This window comes from Eutrigla gurnardus, assembly GCF_963514095.1.
Source record: "Eutrigla gurnardus genome assembly, chromosome: 21".
NCBI classification, from domain to species: Eukaryota; Metazoa; Chordata; class Actinopteri; order Perciformes; family Triglidae; genus Eutrigla; species Eutrigla gurnardus.
Genome location: NC_139932.1, coordinates 18383667 through 18397257, shown reverse-complemented (window position 1 = coordinate 18397257; position 13591 = coordinate 18383667). Strand labels below are relative to the sequence as shown.

General features: G+C 44.8%; 2 protein-coding genes across 4 annotated transcripts in view; one reads left to right on the top strand and one right to left on the bottom strand.

The window, feature by feature from the left end:
- pmpcb (peptidase, mitochondrial processing subunit beta) overlaps nucleotides 1-13591 on the top strand; it is a 49642-nt gene that overhangs the window by 18160 nt on the left and 17891 nt on the right. The gene's annotated exons all lie outside the window — the stretch shown is intronic.
- On the bottom strand, nucleotides 51-10580 carry slc26a5 (solute carrier family 26 member 5). Of its 3 annotated transcripts, none has more exons than XM_084039391.1 (19): nucleotides 10472-10580; nucleotides 8239-8507; nucleotides 7399-7538; nucleotides 6924-7034; nucleotides 5655-5839; nucleotides 5360-5524; nucleotides 5035-5270; nucleotides 4384-4531; nucleotides 4181-4294; nucleotides 3513-3590; nucleotides 3323-3418; nucleotides 2795-2901; nucleotides 2641-2710; nucleotides 2475-2567; nucleotides 2147-2251; nucleotides 1151-1360; nucleotides 1012-1066; nucleotides 572-773; nucleotides 51-374 (listed from the first exon to the last, which is right to left on the bottom strand). In XM_084039391.1, exons 2-18 carry the CDS (start codon nucleotides 8394-8396, stop codon nucleotides 616-618), a joined length of 2229 nt encoding a protein of 742 aa, XP_083895517.1. In that variant the 5' UTR covers nucleotides 8397-8507; nucleotides 10472-10580; the 3' UTR covers nucleotides 51-374; nucleotides 572-615. The 3 variants fall into 3 exon arrangements, with proteins under 3 accessions (XP_083895517.1, XP_083895518.1, XP_083895519.1); XM_084039392.1 differs by having other exon boundaries at nucleotides 8239-8504; nucleotides 10472-10551; XM_084039393.1 differs by having other exon boundaries at nucleotides 10400-10521.

The window sequence follows — 13591 nt, the reverse complement described above, 5'->3', positions numbered from 1 at the left end:
TAACAGAAGAAAACATACAATACTACATTAATGTTGCACTCAAAACGGCACTTCTCTATAACAACAAACATACTGCCAAGTCAACAATGACGGTGCTTCAAATACACAAACAGTCAAACGTCGTCCAGCAGAGTAAGAACTACAAAAATACTTCAAAAGTGCAACTCTTATCAACGTGTGAGAATTTCTGATTGGATAAAAACCTTTTTGAGATTCAAGGTCGTCAGACTATCGAGTGCTTCATAAGAAGGCGGAGCAGCAACCGTTGCTACAGACGAGGCAGCGATGCCTGATTGGCCGGCTACGGCGGCAGCAGCTCCGACCAATCCGGTCCGACGTGGATTTGGCAGTTCAGTACTTCACACCTGTGGCGTCTGATAAAAATAAATGCGGTGGTATTTTATGCAACTTGGATGCTTCCATTTGTAGACGGGTATCAAATTAAGTCTCTGCATCACTTTAACAGTACTTATTATTTTAAACAATACCCAGCCCAAGCTAGCACTATTCAATATGAATGATTGTTCAGTTCATCCCGACTGTGACAAGGAGCATCAGAAGTTCATCACACCTGCAGCTGGGTGGAGGTCCGATGGTCCCGGAGGTCCCCTGCTGTCAGGTCGGTAGATCGTCGGTTGGTGAGCGGGGATTCGTGCGGGGATTGGAGCGGCGGCAGTGCAGCACGGCGTCGTGGACGGTGGGGAACACCATCTCTGGAGCGACGCCGCCGCCGCAGAAAAACTGTAGCGTGTCCAGCTCGGAGAGGAGGATCCCTGGTGGGTCGAAGCAGAGACGGGACCGCTCTTTAGATTCATCTCGAGTTCATTACTCCAACACTGCTTTTAATAGGACGTATCTCAAATCCTGCATTTCACAATTAAATATCAAATCTAGACTGCTATAGTATCTTTATATCACAGATAATGTAAAACTTTTGGGAACATTTGGGATATATAATATATGACAAAGGTGTTATTCCTTTAAATGAAGACAGAGTTCATGAGGACTTACTGCTGCAGCCGGCGATGACCACTTGAACGTCCACAGCTGCGTATTCCTTAATAACCTGCAGAGAAACACGTTATTCACAGATCCTCTAACGTCTACATCCACGTAGTCTCCGCTCTAACGTGTGAACCTGGCATCCAACCTGTTTGACGGCTTTGGCTCCCACGGAGTCGATGAAGCTGGCGGGCGTCCAGTCCAGCACGATGGAGTGGACCACGCTGAGCGGCCCGAGGAAGACCACCTCCTCCGACGAGTGTGACTCGCTGTGTCCGTCGCCCAGCTGGCCGTTCCTCTGCTCGTCCTCCGCCTGGATGCAGGACAAAACCTCGTGGGTCACGCCCTGACCTTTATTCTGCAATCACAAACATCCACTTCATGACACTCAGGGAGGGAACATCAGCCATATAGGAAATAAGATGAGCCACCGGGTTGACCAGGAAGTCACTAGAAGATGCTGCTGCTGGCAGCGGGAGCATCACAATGTCTGAAAAACAGCACCTTTTGTTTCTAATAACTTTGATATTTAAATAACGAAAAGAATAGAACCGTCTTCCTCATGAAGTATTTATCGCAGACAAAAGCAGTTAAAAGAATATTTGTCATGTGCAAGAAGGTTAGATGAACGGTTTATTTATATATTTATATGATTGAAGTTGTTTATGGTTTTATAAACAGGCGGCAACCTGAAAACTGAAGCCAGTGTGTGAGAGCCTTAAACCTGCATTCCTTCTAATAAAGGGTTGAACAGTAAGATTGTAGAGGAGTGGCTGAGACTCTGAGTCACCCTTCCTTCCTACCGTAACTTCCTTAATTCCTCAGTAAACATTGTAAACGTGAGTTTATCGTCTCAATCGCTGGTTTCAAGTCTGAACGGCAAAATGAGTATGTCTGATGTTGCTGTAAGTAAACCATCAGAATAAATGGACTCTTTACAGAGTTCTGTTAGAAATAACTTCCTGCTACTGTACGAGTTTCTTTTGTTTTTTTAACCAGGATTTCACAAGCCCCTACGCAACAGACGCATGAATGCAAATATGCTGACTCAACAAAGCCGACTGTGTACATAAGCAAAGCAAGCAGCCGTGGAGAGAAGAACAGGAGGAGGAGGAGGAGGAGGAGGAGGGGGAGGAGGACTCACTTTGGCACAGATCCTCAGTAAGGGTTTGCGTTTGCCGTTCGTCTTCGCTGTCCGTTTCTTTTGGGCCTTCAGGGCAGCTTGCAGGTCCTCGGGGTTAACTCCCGTCTGTGAACAAATATACAAATTATATACAAATATATCCTCTCACATACCTCTCTTTGTAACGACGTTATATCACAACAAGCAACCTCACAGCCACACACAGTTTCACGTCTCTGAGTAACGCTTGTCGATTCTAGACTCCATTAAAAATGAAAACCACTTGAATTCCAGGAATAAAAGGCGGTTTCCGATCCTCCATCCATCGTAAATAGAACGGGCTTCTTACCTTTTCCTTGAGAGCGTTCACATAAAGGTCACTGTTGGCAAAGTAGATGGAGGAGTTGGAGTGGAAGATCTTGATCCCCTCGTATTCCACCGCCTGGTAACAGAAATCACAGACGGTGAGTCTCAACCGACGGACGAGCTGGACGTGAAGCGTTCTCTTGACTCACCTCTTCATACTCGTCCACGTCGCAGTACAGCCCCGTCCCGGGGACGTGGCCCAGGATGGCGTTTCTAGGACTGGGAGACGAGGAGAAGGGTCAGATGTGTATTTACATGCATATGTGACAGGAAGTAATAATAACAGCTGTGTTTTATGAGCACCTCTGTGTTCTGTAGATGACCGTCAGTATGGCGAAGGCCAGGGCCACCAGAAGGCCGTAATCCAGTCCCAGCAGCACAGACATGACGAAGGCCACCAGCCAGATGGCCTGGGAGAGACACAATCATACCAATGTGAAGCACAACATCCTCTTTTAATCATCAACAGAGAGCAGAAGGGAGTCCACACACCGATAATATCACCGCTTTGTTCAAATGAGGAACTGAAATGAGAAGCACGACGTGGTTTCCTGTGAGGTGGATCGGACCACCGATGAGACAAAACACACAAACTCAGATCTCACACGGGACCGGAAGCATTAGCCAAGAAATAAAAGTCAAGGTGAAACCACGACGGGGACCTCATGCAGCTCTCAGACCAGATCAGTTACATCCAGTCTGCAGTTTATTCACGTGTCTCTCAAGGTTACAGACGCTTTCGGACTAAAACGAGACCCTGACCAGCTCGTTCTGCACCGTTGTGTGTGAGGACCTCCACAGTAACATTTATATATAACATGAAGGACTGACCAGCTCGATCTTGCTGGTCCTCCACAGAGCGGGGATGTCTCTGAACTGCTTGAACATCCCCAGCAGGTTCACCATGATGATGGCAGCCAGCGCCGTCTGGGCCAACGGAACACATACAACATGAGGATTAACTCTCATCAGGGGAAACAAGCAGGAAAGGAAACGCTCTGCGTCGTCGGGCTTCACCCACCTGAGGGAGGGGCTGGAAGACGTAACCGATGGCAACCACCACCAGCAGCACCATGAGAGACGCCAGCAGCCCGGCGATCTGAACACACACACGGCTGTGTCAACATCGTCTCACTCTAATTATGGTTATTTACGACACCAATTCAGTGTGAGATAGTGTAATGACTCCCGTGTATGTGTGTGTGTGTGTGTGTGTGTGTGTGTGTGTGTGTGTGTGTGTATGTGTATGTGTATGTGTGTGTGCGTATGCGTATGCGTATGCGTATGTGTATGTGTGTGTGTGTGTGTGTGTGTGTATGTGTATGTGTATGTGTGTGTGTGTGTGTGTGTGTGTGTATGTGCGTGTGTATGTGTATGTGTATGTGTGTGTGTGTGTGCGTATGCGTATGCGTATGCGTATGTGTATGTGTGTGTGTGTGTGTGTGTGCGTATGCGTATGCGTATGCGTATGTGTATGTGTGTGTGTGTGTGCGTATGCGTATGCGTATGTGTATGTGTATGTGTGTGTGCGTATGCGTATGCGTATGCGTATGTGTATGTGTGTGTGTGTGTGTGTGTATGTGCGTGTGTATGTGTATGTGTATGTGTGTGTGTGTGTGTGCGTGCGTGCGTGCGTGCGTGCGTGCGTGCGTGCGTGCGCGTGTGTGTGTGTGTGTGTGTGTGTGTTACCTGGGTTTTCCCCCCAGTGCTCTCCTGCACCAGGCTCCTCGACATGGAGCAAGTGATGGCGAAGGTTTGGAAGAACGAGCTGATGAAGTTACACAGGCCGATGGCGATCAGCTCCTGGAGGCAACAAAGGGTTTCAGTCAAATAAATCCAACCGAATCAAAAGGCGGCTCATTAAGGCGTGACAACAGGGACGGCAGACTCACCTGGTTGCCGTCCACGCTGTAGCCGTGCTTCAGGGCAAAGATCTTGGCGAGCGAGATGCCCATCGAGAATCCCACAATTGCGACGGCAAAGGAGTCTGTGACCAAACCGGGTAACAGGGAGAACTCTGGGACGGCGGGAGGGAGGAGCCTGAGGAACCAGAGGTAACACGGTGAACAAGATCCTAAAAACCACAAAAATGTACTTCCAAAGTCAAGTTCAAGCACTTCCAGGTGCATTTCCATGCTTTTCCAGCACCTTCCAGCTGTGGTAAACTCCATATTTGTACCAATCCAATGGTCAGTATTCAGTCTACTTATTATGTCACTTGTTCATCACATTAAATGAGATGTTATTGTCCTCTAAACAACCAACATGATGTTTGGAGACAGCTTTTTACAGAAGGACCACAAATGAAAGGAAAACTAATTCCACTAACAGATCCACAGAAATATAATCACCAACTATTTTCATCATCTGTTCATCATCAAAAGTCATTTTTCATAAAGAAATGTCAGAAAATGCTGTTTTCAGTCCCTCAGATATGGAGATCTTCTTTCCTCTGTTCTATCATAGATGTCATCACATACAACACACATTTCAAGCACTTTCCAAACCTTGAAAACACCACAGTGAAAGTGTACGTAACGTACCCGGTCGGGATCTTGCCCACCACGTCCACCTTGTACTCGTCCGATAAGGAGAGTCCGTACGAGACGCCGGTGGACACGATGACCACGATGATCTCTCCGGGGACGGGGATGGGCAGCTTCTTCTTGAAGCGCTCGTTGAGGTCCTTGACCGCGTACAGGAAGACGATGCACACGAGGCCCAGGATGAGCGTGGAGATGTTGGTGCTGGTGATGTCACTGAGGACCGCCTTAACGCTCTGTGGGGAGAGAGAGAGGACCGTTTATGATACAAGAAAACAGCAACAGACCTGGAAAATCCCCCAAATCAAGCAGAACTATTACTGACATAAATAACAGACAGGGGTCCACTGAAGCGCTGCGTTTTCACGCCCAGCAGGTACTTGAGCTGAGACACGACGACGTGCACCGCCGCGGCCGTGGTGAAGCCTCGCACCAGGGGCTCCGTGAGGTAGATCGCCACGAAGCCAAACCTGAGGAGACCAAAGACGACCTGAAGGAAAGGAAACGAGAATGGAGAGGGATTAGAACAAGCAACATGAGACGGAGGTGTTGTTGATCCATCAACAGGGAGTCAGACGTCCTGTCGGGTGAACCTGTGAGAAGAGTTCAGCGAGGCTGACCTGGATGATTCCCACCAGGGTCGTGAGCACGACGGCCACCTGCACCCTCCTGGCATCGCGGGCCTCCACGTCCAGGACGGGCGACGACGCGTTGGAGCCGTTGGCAGGCAGGACGTAAAACATGGAGTCTGGGGCCTCCCTCACCGCAACGCCCCCGATCATCAGACTTATCACAGCGAAGGTACCTGCAGATCACACACACACACACACACACACACACACACACACACACACACACACACACAGAGAGAGACAGACAGACACAGACACAGACACACACACACACACACACACACAGACACAGACACAGACACACACACACACACACACACACACACACACACACACACACACACACACACACACACACACACACACACACACACACACACTCTTGTCAAATGGACTTAAAAAGGTTAGAGCTGACGTGTGAGATGGCTCGGAGTCCTCTCTTTGAAACAGAGTCAGTCAGGCGGGTGAGATTAGGATATAAAAACCTCACAATCCTGCTGCTCACTGTGTAAACTGTGGCCTCAACAAGAACATCAAACCTCCTCCTAAAGGCTCGGCTATACTTCACAGCTGATTCTCACAGTTCCTCATCGTCTTTGCCTCCTCCTCAGTGTAAATCATGGTTCAGTGTGTAGAGAATGTTTGGATAGTTCATGAAGCTGAACCCCCCTCCGTGTGTGTGTGCGTGTGTGTGTGTGTGTGTGTGTGTGTGTGTGTGTGTGTGTGTGTGTGTGTGTGTGTGTGTGTGTGTGTGTGTGTAAAAGGCCATCCTGCCCAGTGCTTGAACAGCAGCCCAGTTATTCCCCCTCGCTCTCTGCCAGAAGTTACAGAACCTCTTCTTCTTGCGGTTCAGAGCTTTTTACTTGAAAAGGGTTAAGCAGGTCGAGTCGTAATGTTCCCGTCGCTCCGAGCTGACATTCAAGACGACTTGGAGTCCGTCCCAACGAGCCGGATGGGTGATAGGTCATGTTCACTTCTCCTCACCACGGAGTCAGCTGAGGTCAGACTCCAGCCGTGTGAAAAGGCCACCGACCGGCTACTCCTTTAGAACACGACACTCCAAGGAACATTACAGGAAGCCCTCTACTTTAAACATTTAATGTATGGCATTTTATATATCCTCCGACGTGAGGGAAGCTTTCCTCCACATGTTGAAACAGCTGTACGTGGAGCTGTAGTGTGAAGGATATGGAGTTTGAAGCCAAGGCATTTCTTGAATCTTTATATTGGCGCCAAACACAGGAGGAGATTCCTCACCTACAGATATGTGTCTGGACGTGCCGAAGAAGGTGTAGAGCAGGACGGGGTAGAATGAGGAGTACAGCCCGTAGACTGGAGGCACGGCGGCCAGCATCGCGTAGGCCAGACCTGCAAACAAGAGGACATAAGAGTGAACGTCCCCCAGAAGCCGCGGGGTTGCATCACGGCCCTCGAAGCTACAGAGATAAGAAAACAAAGAAAGCGTGAAGCCAGAAGCAGCGCCTCGGGGAGCTGGCAGTTTGCCGTTCACACCTTAACCCCTCGTCCTTCCAGATTACACCGATTAAACATAAAGCGTAATTAACTGTCATAACGCCTCGCTGAGTGGACGGGACTTTGTTTGTTCAGTCTACCGACGAGCTTTTCCCTCACATTCCTGGTGAACTGGTTTCACTGCTGCTCGTCACAGATTCCTCAACACCTTCTTTTATTCCTGTTTGACGTTTTGGATCGAGCTCTGCGGGACGCTGACCTTGAGGGAGCTGCACGACGCCGGTGCTGAGACCCGAGACCACGTCTGAAAACAGGTACTGCTTGACCGGATACGACGGCAGCCATGTGAGAATCGGCAGGAAGCTCATCACCGCCGCCTTGGCCCTCTTTGAGGAACACCTACAGAAACAGTGGATTCATCGTTTTATTAATTCTCATTTTGTGAATGTGATACAACAGAATCCTCCACAGTAAAGTTCTCCTAATCACCTTCACATCCATAAAGTTAGCATCTTTATTATCTTACGTTTTCCGTCCCATAGTTGAAAATATACTGAATTGTTTTTTATTGTTAAAATAATAAATCATGCATCAGCAACTTGTTAAAAAAATCTTCAAAAGTAACAATTACAATATATATATATATATATATATATATATATATATATATATATAATGTCAAAGAATATAATGTAGGACTGTCAATGAATGTTCTAAATGTGAATACTAAAAAACATTAAAATATGAAAATTAATATTTAAATGTGAAAAAACAGCTTTTTTTTAAATATATTTTACGTGATATTTTTGGGAAACTACTTTAAAAAATGTACGCAGCTCCCTATTCTGTATAAATATATATATTGTTCATTTCTTCAGAGTTTTAGTGACGTTAATCAAAGAAAAAAAGAAGAATCGCCACATTTAAGGAGCCCGTTTATAGATGAGGATTATCAAACGGCTGCTGAATGTTTGCTGTTCTAATTGATCAAACCGTTGCCTATCACATCCAAGTGTTCTTCTCTGTTACATAAAATACTCATGAAGTCAGACTCGTGTGGATGAACCTCGGCAGCACAAACCCAGACGTATAGACTCACTGGAAGTGGCGTGCCAGCCTCTCTCGGCGCGTGGGGGAGTTCTCTTTGCGGTTGAGAAGCTGCGACCGGATGAAGGCTTCATCGTAGACCGGGCGTTCGATCCTGTAGGTCGGCAGCGAGTCCGCCGCCTCCCGAGCTGCAGCTTCTTCTCGCTCCATAACGGAGGAAGCCGCCTGCGTTATCGTGTGTCTCTCTCCGGACGTAGTTGGTGTCTGCTGCTACATCTCCTCCGTCATCGCTCTGGCTGGTAAATCCGTCTCCTTCCTCTGCTGGTAAGGAGATACGACAAGGTTAGTATTCCAGATGTTTAGCAAATATTTGTTCTTTGGTCAAGTAAGATTTGACCGGTGGTTAACATCCCTCCAGCAACTACACGCCTTCACGTTTCAACACGTGTTGACAAAGGAAACTGGAACACCAACAAAAGGATGTTGTATATTAACTTGAGTGAAAAGAACTCACTAAAGTGTGACTTCATAGTGAGAAAAGCCTTTATTCAATATAAGAGAAAGACAATCCCATCCCTACTAAATTCATGAGATAAAAAAACAAACAATAATCCATCATAGTGAATCTCCATTATCGGGATAATATCATGGTAGATATGGTAGAAATGAAACAGGAAGACCTTATGATCTTATTTAAAGGAGTCATCACCTGGTTTTATACGTATCCAGCCCCCCTTGGATCGCTTTGGATCAATTCGTAAAACTTATTAGAAAAAAAAAAAAAAATTTTAATCAAACATTGAGCTTGTTCTGACCCTTTTTCGTACCGCGATTTTATCACGCGAGATTACGCGCGAGGTTTTGACTGGTCCGGATGTGCATTGTATAATATGTAATGAGGCGCGCGTTGATTCGCCGCAGGAAGGACAGAGCCGGGGGGGCTTGCCTGCATGCAGACTCCAAAACATGATGGCGGCGCTTCGGCGATTTCAGGTAGCGGACGGGGCGGGGTTGGGTGGTGAAAGAGGGGTGGGCTTATGCAAGTAGCCGCCACGGTGACGTCACCGAAGGCGCAGAATCAAAATCTCGTGCTTTAGGAATGCACACCCTTGTGTGCTATTCCTGTTCGGAAAAAGAGCAGAAGCGAAAAAACGGCGCCACTTTCAAACTCCAGCCTTTCAGGCGAGTTTCAACTGAGGTCAAACACAGATATGCATGTTTTAACAAGAGAAATTGCGATTTCCGGGTGATGACTCCTTTAAGATTATTTGTTTTTCCACTAAAAAGCACATTTTGATGGTTAACAGCAAACAATTTGAAATTATTTTGGCCAAGATAGTCGTGACATGAAATCATCATATCGTCCCATGTCCCTGCCAGAAGTGTCAAAAGTATGTTCTGTACTCAAGTAGAAGTACAAATACTTCTTTACTCAAGTAAAAGTGAACAAGTACAGGCTCTGAAATGTACTGTAAGTAGAAAGTAAAAAAGTATCACGATGAAGGACATTTCTACTGGCTGTGTTTCTTTTTCTTTTGCAAGGCTACCTGAATGTTGCATCATATTTATAATCAAAGTAATTAATGAATAATTCACCTTGAATGCATTTAAACTGAAGAACCGAGCCTGTTTTTAAAATGTGAGGAGTAGAAAGTACAGATATTAGTTTTTAAATTTCCAAAGAGGGAAAGTAAACATTTGTCAGAAAATTAAACACTCAAGTACACACATGAAAATACTACTCAAGTACAGTAACGAAGTATCTGCACTCCCGTTACTTCCCACTTTTTTTTAAAGTAGGTTTAGAGCTAAAATAGTATCCTAGCAACGTGTGACGTAGGGAACGATAACCGTTAGGATAAGTTTAAACAAGTCGCAGCTGGATTCATTTTAAAATGGGAAAACGGGTTTGGTCGGTTTTGTTCCAGGTGTGACCTCATAGACCCGAATCGATTAATATCGACTAAGAATCGAGTCTATGACGCACAACCCCCCCCCCCCCCCCCCCCCCCCCTTTCCTTTACGTTAGCTAGCTAGCTACCGCGATACTGATGAGCAAACATTAAATACATTTTAAATGTGAGATAAACATAAATACATGAGCAGCGGTGTTGAGGTTAGAAGTATTAACTACACGGACCCTCGAGTCGTTCTTGTTTTCTGGCTCTCAGTTCAGGATTTAAGCTAACATAAAGATGCATAAAGACTCGAACCTGTGTACTCCGGCTCCCGTGTGAGATACCTGCCGGACGATGGATAGGTTATTAAGTTACAGATACACTGACCTGCCTTTGGGTTGAAGTTTAACAACAGTAACGTCCTCCGGGGAATCCACACACACACACACACACACACAGAGAGACACACAGCGGTAACCTGTAATAATACACAGATGGTCTATGTAGGGAGGACGATCACTCTGTCGTTACATTCCTGCTCTCCTTCCGGTCTGCCAAGATCCCGACGCATGCGCCGTGGCTTTCCTTGCCAGATTACCAACGCTTAGTTTAAAATACATAAATATTAATTACATATTTCAATATAAACTTATTTCAAGAACACTTGAGTGAAGGAAACCAGTTCCTGTTTATAAAATATGTATTCGCTTCTACTTTAACTTGTATTGTACAATGTTTTGTATCGTTAAATCCATTTTATAACGGATTCTATGTTTATTAATATTACATTTTATGATTTTATATGTTCAAAACAAGTTTCTCTTGTAAATGAGACCCTGGGTCTCAATATTATTATACCTGTATAAATAAAGGTAAAATAAAATAAATAAAATATATAATTCATAATAAACTTCAAATAATAAAATTCTAAATTGACACCTTATTTTTTTTAATTTAAGAGTTTTCATGTTTGGGTTGAATGTTCAATTATACATTTCTGTAGATTTATTTTCCCAACGTGAATGCTCCCGTACGTACGTAGTGACACCCAATTCTGTCAATTATTAAAAATAAATAAATAATACAATACTTTGACGTGGAAGTGCTATTATTAGCGATGATGAATAAACATCAAACTGAGGGTCTATTAAGGTTTAGGCCTGGAGTTTGATCATGTCGTACCCAGGATTAATGTCAGAGTGAGACCTCCTTGCTTCTCGTGGATCTCTGGGAACTTGGTGATGAAAGCTGAACGTCAGCGTCACGCCCGCGTGCAGCCTGGTGGTCACGGGGCTCCCTGCGTCCTCTCTCCTCCTCCTCAAGTGGTCAAAGATATAAAAGATGAAGAAGTAGTCGGTAAGTGATGATGTCAGAAAACGTCACACCATGTATCTCATTATAAGTGCATGGTTTCAGACTTTAATAATTATTCATAAGCAGAGGTGTCAAAAGTACAGACATCTTGTACTCAAGTAGAAGTACAAATACTTGTGTTCAAAAGTACCCAGGAAAAGGTAGAAGTACTGATTCAACTTCTTTACTCAAGTAAAAGTGTAAAAGTACAGGCACTGAAATGTATTAATTATTAAAAAATCTAGATGATATAAATAGATAATTATAACAAGTAAGATAACATACCTTAATATTCAACATTTGTACATTTTCTGTCAGGATTGTCCCGATCAATATAACTGCGATTCACAATATATTATCCCGATAATCATCAAAATATACTGAAACACACTGGAACAACTTTATTTACATTTTGTTTGGAAACAACTTATTTTTTTAATTATTTTTAACCGATCATCCATATAACTGAAAAAATAAAATAAGGTCGTATTCGTACTGCTTACATTCTTGAGATGCATCTGTCTTCCTGTAGTAACAGTTTAACTCCATTAGAGGGCGCAAACAGTCAAAGAGTTACTGTAGTTTAGCCACAGTCAAAAAACAAACCCAGTGACTGATTTTAGAGTGTGAAGAATGAAGATAACTGACAGTTAAACTGTTCAAAATGTTTCCATCGTGTCAGGTTGTGTGTTTTTTGTGTGATATTTATTGGGAAAGCATGAAAAAATAAAGTAAATAAAGCAACAACTGATTTGATGTGAAACGGCTTTTAATTTGAAAATTCTCTCAATAGCTTATAGTTTGTTTTTAGTTTACTGTTTGCCATCTCAGCAGATTCAACATAGTATATTGTGTCTCACTGTACACTGCTCCACCCTTTCTGAACTGTAATTAAATATTAAAAACTGCTACTGTAACTGCTGTCATCGGTCGATAGTTTAAAAGTGAATGACTGCAGTGAATCTGTTTGCTGGATGGTGTCAGTGACCTCGGTGATAAACCGACAGTACGACAGAGTTGTTGAACTTTGCCTCCGTTGTTAAAAAAACAAAAGTGAAGGTACTTTAAAAAAAAAAAAAAGAAACGGTAATAACTGTAACTTAAACTGAAGTGAGCAAGGCTGCTGTGAACACAAACACCACGATGCTGGAGAATAAAATAAATGTTCCTGGTGGTAGCAATAAATCCGGGCGCAACCTCCAATTCAGAAAAGTGAATCCAATAGTACTTTCCACTGTCATTCTCCCGGCTGGCCACCAGGGGGCGACTCCTCTCTGGTTGTATAGAAGTCTATGAGAAAATGGTCCTACTTCTCTCTGCTGGCCACCAGGGGGCGACTCCTCTCTGGTTGTGTAGAAGTCTATGAGAAAATGGTCCTACTTCTCTCTGATGGCCACCAGGGGGCGACTCCTCTCTGGTTGTATAGAAGTCTATGAGAAAATGGTCCTACTTCTCTCTGCTGGCCACCAGGGGGCGACTCCTCTCTGGTTGTGTAGAAGTCTATGAGAAAATGGTCCTACTTCTCTCTGCTGGCCACCAGGGGGCGACTCCTCTCTGGTTGTGTAGAAGTCTATGAGAAAATGGTCCTACTTCTCTCTGCTGGCCACCAGGGGGCGACTCCTCTCTGGTTGTATAGAAGTCTATGAGAAAATGGTCCTACTTCTCTCTGCTGGCCACCAGGGGGCGACTCCTCTCTGGTTGTATAGAAGTCTATGAGAAAATGGTCCTACTTCTCTCTTGATGTATTATCTCAGTAAACATTGTAAACATGAGTTTATGGTCTCAATCTCTAGTTTCAAGTCTTCTTCAATCCAGCATGATGTTCATTTAGTACATTATGGTCCATTTAGAGTCCACCAGACCAGAAAGCAGGGGATGCTTTAGGGGGCGGGGCTTACCTGCTGATTGACAGGTCACTACCACGCTACCAATGCTAGTTAGCTACTAAGATGACTTTAACACTTAGCTGTGACACCAGAATCCACATGGATCCAGATCCAGTAAGGGTGCCGCTCTGCCGCTTGTGTTTGTCAGATCCACCTCCTCAGTCCTAATATGGTCACTTCCTTCACTGGTGATGGCCAAAATACTAAACCTCTTGGCTTCATAACCGTAGTCCACAAACCAACGGATGACGTCACCATGACTACATCC